The sequence below is a fragment of the Portunus trituberculatus genome, chromosome 43, assembly GCF_017591435.1.
Source record: "Portunus trituberculatus isolate SZX2019 chromosome 43, ASM1759143v1, whole genome shotgun sequence".
Taxonomy (NCBI): domain Eukaryota; kingdom Metazoa; phylum Arthropoda; class Malacostraca; order Decapoda; family Portunidae; genus Portunus; species Portunus trituberculatus.
Window position 1 is genome coordinate 7,559,411 of NC_059297.1, and position 8,630 is coordinate 7,568,040.

The 8,630-nt window shown below is 40.0% G+C and overlaps 1 protein-coding gene across 1 annotated transcript in view; it reads right to left on the minus strand.

Moving 5' to 3' along the window:
* Positions 1-6,180, minus strand: part of LOC123518195 — a 106,758-nt gene extending 100,578 nt beyond the window's left edge. Inside the window, exons 1-2 of the mRNA XM_045278894.1 lie at positions 6,155-6,180; positions 5,999-6,055 (exon numbers count right to left, since the gene is read on the minus strand). Coding sequence (XP_045134829.1) covers positions 5,999-6,039 — 41 coding nt within the window. The 5' untranslated portion in view covers positions 6,040-6,055; positions 6,155-6,180. The remainder of the gene's footprint in view (positions 1-5,998; positions 6,056-6,154) is intronic.
* Between the last annotated feature and the right edge of the window lie 2,450 nt (positions 6,181-8,630).

Below are 8,630 nucleotides of genomic sequence, written 5' to 3' on the forward strand. Positions count from 1 at the left end.
TTGTGGCCTCAGGCGGCGGCACTTGGAAGCAGCGATCAGCCTAATTTTGACACCCTCCACTTTCCCCTCATCTCTTAATCCCCGGAACAGCTACCCTATAACCAAGCTAAGGGGGGCCACTCAACTCCCTCCCTCCCGTCGTCACCAACCCCTTTTCTTCCTGCCTCCCCATTCTGCTACCCTACTCTTTGCTCCTTCTCCCCTCTCTCTCTCTCTCTCTCTCTCTCTGTCCTCCCCACCATGGAGCATCCCTTACCGTCCCCCCCCCTCAAGTCCAATCACTCCAATAAGGGACGTATTCACCTTCGTCCATATTGATTTGTCGTGATTATGGTCTGATGCGAATCCAGCCAGTGCTCAAATGAGATTTTATTCTCTCTCTCTCTCTCTCTCTCTCTCTCTCTCTCTCTCTCTCTCTCTCTCTCTCTCTCTCTCTCTCTTTACGCGCAGAGCATTGAATCATCATCGATTATACGCTTCCCGAAATGTACGCTCCAAAATTATCCAGCATTACCGCTCCTTTTATGGCCGAGTCGGGTTTTTTTTTTTTTTTTTCTTTCTTTAAGGGTGAGGTGGTGTCTGTGGCCTGGCTTGGGGATGGAAGCGTGCACGTAGGCAGAATATTCACTTTGTTGAGAATGCTCTGTGCTGTATCGTGTATTTTCATTCATTATTTTTCTCCATATTTTCGTTTTTTTTTTTTTTTTCTTTATCATTTATCGATGGAGAGATGAAAACAGTAAATGGAAATGGATTATGGAATAGAGTATGGCAATGACTGTAACTGTACCATACAGACATACCAATATCACACTGAAACCTCCTTCTTTAGCTTCCATAGATAGGGAATCACGACTAGGAATCATGTTTCCTTCATACTTTGCCTTTTGTATTTTCTTTCGTTACTCTCATTACCAGCTTTGTATGTATGTGCACGTGTCCATAGATGCATGAACTTTTTTTTTCGATATGCCCATTAATAATATACTCTTTGGTCTAATCTTCCTGTTCTCTACTAGCAGTGGGTTCATCTCCAGCATCGAACTCCCCACGTACTCCTGATCTTTCCTCCGTACATGTCTCTACCACCTCACTCATTCCTCTATAGCTCTGTTATTGTGACCCTGCGCTGGGTTGGGCTGGAAGTACATGAAATAATTCATTTACTTTATCTTCTCCATTACTCTTTTTCTTTGTTTATTCACACATTTATTACCATTCTGCTGAAAAAGAAGTTATTCTATTACGTTTTCAGGTCTCCAGCATTTCTCTCTCTCTCTCTCTCTCTCTCTCTCTCTCTCTCTCTCTCTCTCTCTCTCTCTCTCCGCTTTCAAGGGAAACTTCTGCACAACCAGCGCTGTATCATCTTGTCGCCCGCTGCCTTCTACTCTCCCATTAAGCTGCAGTGAGACATCATAGCCGCCTCATATAGATAAGAACTCCTGCAGGTTGGAGCAAAAAAAGCCTCCCTTCTCCATTGTTACAGTCATAAATTATATGTAAATGACTCCAATGACTCTACTCCTCCTCCTCCTCCTCTTCCCTTCACTTCATCCGAGTAAGTACAAATCCCATCACATTTTTTTTAGGAACTTCATAATACTTCGCGATTAATTTTTTTCTTTTCTCCTCTCAGTTCTCTTTCCATGTGCTTAATCTTAATGAACGTTTCGTCCCATATTTTCTCTAATTATGCATTTAATCACTTGATATTATCATAGTTATTTATAGCATTCTTAGTGTGTTTTGTGAAGTTATTATCATTATTACTTATAAAACAGCTGAAATAAAACAAATCTTAATATTATAGAAATTATAATAACAATGATAATAATAATAATAATAATAATAATAATAATAATAATAATAATAATAATAATATTAGTAATAATAATAATAATAATAATAATAATAATAATAATAATAATAATAATAATAATAATATTTGATTTCAAAACTTGTCCTCCTACGGTTTCTAGCTTTCTCTCTGTAACTTTACCTCATGTTTCCTTTCCAACCGTTCTATTGCAGCCGTGGTAGACGGTCACTGTTCTCCTAAATCCATTAACAGTGGTGTTCCTATCACCCACTCTTTCTATTATTCATTAATGATCTTCTTAACCAAACTTCTTCCTACGCTGATGATACCACCCTACATCTATCCACATCCTTTCAGAGACGACCAATCCTTCAGGATGTCAACAGCTGGGACGCCACAGATCGCCTGTCTCTAAGATATCTGATTGGGGCAGAGAAAACTTAGTCGAGTTCAATGCCTCAAAAACTCAATTCCTGCTTCTATCAATTCAACACAACCTTCCACGCAACTATCCCTCTTCTTCAATGACACTTAGCTAGCCCCATCTTCTACACTGAATATCCTCGGTCTGTCCTTTACTCATAATCTAAACTGGAAACTTCACATCTCATTTCTTGCTAAAACAGCTTTTATGAAGTTAGGCGTTTTGAGGTGTCTCTGCTAGTTCTCTCGCCCCTCAAACTGCAAACTCTGTACAAAGGCCTTGTATGGAATACTCTTCACATGTTTGAGGGGTTCTACTCATACATTTTTATTAGATAGGGTGGAATCAAAAGCTTTTCGTCTCATCAACTCCCCTACTCTGACTGACTGTCTTCAACCTCTTTCTCACCTGCTGAATATTGCATCTCTTGCTATTTTTTATTGCTATTTTCATGCTAACTGCTCTACTGATCTTGCTACCTGCATGCCCCCTCTCCTGAGGCCTCGCTGCACAAGGCTTTCTTCTTCCTCTCACCCCTATTCTGTCCAACTCTTTAATGCAAGAGTTAACCAGTACTCTCAATCATTTATACCTTTCTCTGGTAAACTCTGGAACTCGCTGCCTGCTTTTGTATTTCCATCTTCTTACGACTTGCTTTCTTTTAAGAGGAAGGTTTCAAGACATTGGTCCCAGACTTTGGCTAATTTCTTTTTTACCTTTAAGGAACTGGCATTCAAGTGGGCCTTTTTATCAATCTTTCGTTGGCCTTGGCCGGCTTCCCCTCTTGTATGAAAAGAAAAAAAAAGGAGAGAGAAAGATGCAGTTAACAAGATGAGAAGAGCAGTTGACATGAAAATAGTAATAAAAAATCGCAAATGATGCAATATTACAACGATTGGCAAAAAGTTGAAGTCAGTTAGTTGGAGGAGAGGAGTTGATGATATATATGTATATACATACATACTGTATCTCTGCATCCCCTGCAAGGTCTAAATTACTACATTTTAACGTTTCTTTTGATAGATAATCTGTCAGATAAAACCAATATACCCTGCACTAGTTACTATAGTCAGCACTCTTATCTTATTATCACAACGGTCACTATCTTAACCAGCGTCATACCACCGCCACACTCTCTCTTCTATACTGCCCTGTTAGAACAACAGGCCCATCGTACCAATGGCGGTGTCATCGCCACAACTACCCTAATTTCTCTACCACCACCGTTATCAACACCACTGTCACTAGTTCACTTAGCATACTCATGATAACTACAACTACTATACATTTCAGCGGTGGACAAACGGTGTTTTTTGCATATATCTCCTAGACGAATCGTTGGATGAGTATGATATTTCAACACACTACCTTGAACATCCGTTCGTAATTCATGGTTAACATACCACAGTGCTATATGTGTTATGTGAGGAGTTTACTGAGTGATATTACGCCTAATCCAGTCATCATATCAAAGGTGTTAAACAGAATCGGATGAGTGTGGGGTACTCGTCTAACCCCTCCACCACCACCACCACCACCCTGAAGAACCCCCAGACCACTCCTTCTCTACCCCAGTATCGCATGACCCTCTTCCCGCTTCCTCTTCACCCCTATTCACACCATCAGCCTTCCACCTTTGATTTTTTTCCCTATTGTAATTACATACGTATAGGTATAATAGTTACATACGTCAGTATGTACATACATATCCATTAATAATATTATTTAATACAATTGCTGGTATATGTGGACATGAAAACCAGAGTGGGTCAAACGACCGTGAAAGCAATAGCTAATTCCGCTGTTAATGGCCGTATAGCTGGATAATAAGCAACGTATCTAACAACAAAATAATATTATATATAAACTGGACCACTTTTTATGATCAATAGGTAGACAGTACGCAATAAGAGTATCAACTTTTCCTAACAGTAGAAGGTCCAGGTCACAGGTAATTCCAGCACATCATGTTCACATGGTTGACCATAACGACTGCAAACATGGCTCTTCTATATACTACACGTAAACGTGCTGTTGTACAGTAATTATCAACGTGAACCACTTCTTGCCTTCATGAAATTGTACCATACTCGTTAATAATCATATCTATACATACACACTTACAGAACATTATAATGTATAAATACAGTGGTGGGAGAAGTAGGGAGGGACACAGGAGTGAGGGAGGCGAGGAGCTAGGGAGAGGAGAGGAGGGATAAAGAGGGCGAGAACTTCCGAGACGGGGAGACGTAGTAGTGGTTAGGAATGGTTTGGGTGGTGTGTGGGGGCCACACTTCCATTGGAATGCGTCAACATGACTCGTCGGCTTTGTGTTATTTTTCACGAGTAAACTCCTCACATAACACATATAGCACTGTGGTATGTTAACCATAAATTACGAACGGATGTTCAAGGTAGTGTGTTGAAATATCATACTCATCCAACGATTTGTTTAGGAGATATCTGCAAAAAAACACCGTTTGTCCACCGCTGAAATGTATAGTAGATGCGTCACCCCCATCAAGTCCATGCTGCCGCTGCCACTGACGTTTCTCTCTCAAGCATGACAGCGCACACTTGCTCCCTCAGCTATTAGTGCCAGCACATGCATCGCATCCATAATGTATGGAGTGTGCATTTGTATTTTTTTTTTTTTTTTTTATTCTATCTGACTACATTGTAATGCATGGAGTTCAATTTGAATAGTTTTACATGCAATGAATCCATTAAATAATTCCCTCAATGATTCCAACGATATTCCATAATGATATATTGAACTTCAATTGGTAAGATTTTGGCAACAAAACGTGGAATGAGAATCAATTACCAGACATACTGTAGACTAAGCAGTCATTTATTTCTGTTCAGCCGTTTCTAAGGGAGTCACGTGATTACCGAGGTTAGATTTTTTTTTTTTTTTTTTGCTGAATTATTTTTACTGGATAGAATTATAAAAAATCCAAGATGCTTCGTACTATCACACACACACACACACACACACACACACACACACACACACACACACACACACACACACGCTTCTAATATTTTCCATCACTGTAAATAAGCATGAAATCTTATGTAAATTTCATCATATTCTCATTCATCTATTCTGCTACACTGTGTTCTTTTGTGTTTCAACGTCATCTTTAAAAATTTCTTAACTAATTTGTCACAGTCTTTACAGAAAGTTTTAGACAGCCACTGTAAAACATTGACAAAGAATATCCAGGCAATCGGCGACGGATCGCATGAAGTCTTACTTAGCATCACTGGTGCGGCCAGGAAATTACTATTTGGGAACTGTAAGGAAACGATGCCAGTCGGGATGTGTGTGGATGCGTCAACCCGCACAACTTATAGACATTACCAATATTCAGATTAGGTGTTCGTTAATAATATCGTAACACTGACCTCACAATATTCCCACGTATGGGACAAGGTCAATCGTGAGGACATGAAATGACTATACGAGTTTACGATATTAAGAGACTGCAAAAATAATGCAGCAATGACTGTTCCAGAGACAATGAGTAAATAATATTAACAAACGTATGCACTTACTGGGAGATTATCATCCTGTCCATGCAAGGCTGCTGATAGAAGTAAGAAAACCTGATCCAATTCATATAAAACAAATAGAAGATTTGCATAAACTCTAATACCGCACATATTTTCCATCCTTCTCCCTCAATCACATTATAGGATATGGTGTGTCACTATTATAAGGACAGTTAAGGAGAAGCTGTACTTACTTGTGTTGATCTTTGACGTTTTGAACTTTATCATCACCCATACGGCCACGTGGCGGACTGCGAGTAACATATAACAGGGAACAGATTCACGGTGAAGTCTCCAGTAATCACTTTCGAAGGACACACACAGACACAAAAATACAGTACAACTCATACCACCGCCTTCCTCCAGGATTGGCGTCCTCAGGTCCACTGGTCGCGACGCGGCGACGCCAACCCGCTCCTAGAGAGCTGCTAATTCACTCCGACAAAATCTTCAATAAAAAAAAAAAAAACTAGTCATTCTTCTTCTCTAATGTATTTAATTTGTTAAGTAGAACTTTAATACAGCTTAATAAGAAACATTTAAAGTATACCCAAGATCATACAGTCATAACGATATATGTAATGTAGTAAGTGGTAACTATATACCAAGTGAGCCACGCAATTTTGGCTCGACTCACTGAATCTGGTTCGAAGCAAGCTTGGAACTTCAGCCACACTAAAATTTCTAGTTGAAGTACAGTAACTGAGCCTGAACCAAAGCGAAACCTTGTAAGACTCAGTTGTACTCATGACAGATGTTCGAAGGACACCAAGCAGCTTTCTTTTATATTATATTCCTTATGAGCAATATATGAATTGAGACGTCACTGATGAACTTAACGAGTATTGTTAAAGTAATGTTACCTAAATCGTACAGTAACAATGAATAGAGTAATTGAAGATATTGATTTGTTTAATGTATTATCACAATTGTTATAATGGATAGTTACAAAAAAAGTAATTTGACATTCCTTTAAACATTCTGCCTTCATCTGTTTTCTGTGTGTGTGTGTGTGTGTGTGTGTGTGTGTGTGTGCCGCTTACATCGTATCGTTTGATACTGCGCAAAGCTTGATGAACGATATCAAAAATAGAATGCTAAAAGAATTGTGTAAGAGGAAATTTTTCATCGTGCTGCATATTGAACGAATTAAAAACAACGAGTTCTTTCCTTTATTCAATAAACTTTGCATTATTGTTTATGCTTTTGCAAGCAAACTTTTGCTTTTCTTGTTAGAAATTAGTGTTGTTGAAAGAGATTCGCCGAATAATAATAAAAATTTTGCATAACTTCATCCGCTTTGTTATAAGACTTAAGCCTTTGTGACCCATGTGCTGCAGCAGCGGCTTGCTTCTGCGCGAAATACCGATTCCTTCAACAGGGAGTCCGATTACCCTTGCACCTCACTATCAAAAGTTAAACAGGATAAATGTTATGGACGACAAATAGTGGCAGGCCACGCTATGGTTACATAATGACCATGTAATACGGATACGGCATCAGGTACTCGTACCTCATCCCTTAACAGAACTTCCCTTTTCTACCGGTAACTCCCTCCATCTTTCCCAACCCCCATTCCTCCTCTCCCTCCTTACCACTTAACTCACCTTGTTCACCTCTCATTTCTACCTCGATTGCCCTATGTACCCTCCAGCAGGGCTAACTTGCCTTTTAGGACTATTTTTCCTTCTCCCCTTTTTTCATCCTCCTTCGTACACAAAATTCCAATCCCAGATTCTCTCTCTCTCTCTCTCTCTCTCTCTCTCTCTCTCTCTCTCTCTCTCTCTCTCTCTCTCTCTCTCTCTCTCTCTCTCTCTCTCTCTCTCTCTGCATTTGCTCCCACCCACAACATGTCTCAGCTTGCAAAGTTTGGCGGATACCCACCAAGTTCTGATAGTAGCACTAGTTCAGGGGGATGCTGTAAACTTCCCATTAAAATTAGTTGCGATCTCGCTGAACGTTTCCCTTTGCGTCTCAACTCATCTCTCCTACTTCTCACAAAACTACATCCACTTAGCACACACACACTCTTCACTTGATATTAAAAATGAAAAAAATGGCGCCTGCAAATCCAGCCTCGGAATCCTCTTCTGATGGAGGGGACCTAAAAATGTCACCAGGTCGAACTGCACTCTCGGTGGCGACCCAAAATGCCTTAACACCCCATCAACTTTTTTTTTTTTATTGATTTCTGCAACATTCACTGCCTTAGATCTAATTTTCAATCTGTAGAACACTACCTCTCCTCGGACAAACCACATCTTTTAAACACCGAAACACAACTGCCTGAGGCAACTGACAGTAGCCCATTCTCTGTTTCCTCCTACTTTCTCTATCCTCATTTTCGTCCTAAAACTTTATGTTGCGTCTATGTACGCAACGACTTAACTCGTTCTCGTGCCCACGCTTTTGAATCTTCTGACTTTTCCACCATCTGGCTCAGACTCAATAGTCTCTCTCTAACTAAATTATCTGTGCTGTCTGTTTCTCCCCTAACTCCTCTGACTATAGGAAATTTCTTTTATTGTAATCTAACTTCCAAAGTGGAGCACATTTTATCCTTCTATCCTTTTGCGGAGATCTCCATCCTTGGAAATTTGAATGTTCACCACCAGCTTTGTTTTTCCTCTCCCCTCATTGACCATCCTGGTGAACTAGCCTTCAACTTTGCTATCCTCCATGACCTAGAGCAACTGGTGCAACACCCTACTCGTTTTCCTGACCATCTTGCAGACAAGACGAACATTCATAAACTCTTCTTTACCTCTAATCCTTTTGCTTATGCTGTTACCCTATCTTCTCCGTTGGGCTCCTCCGATCAAAATC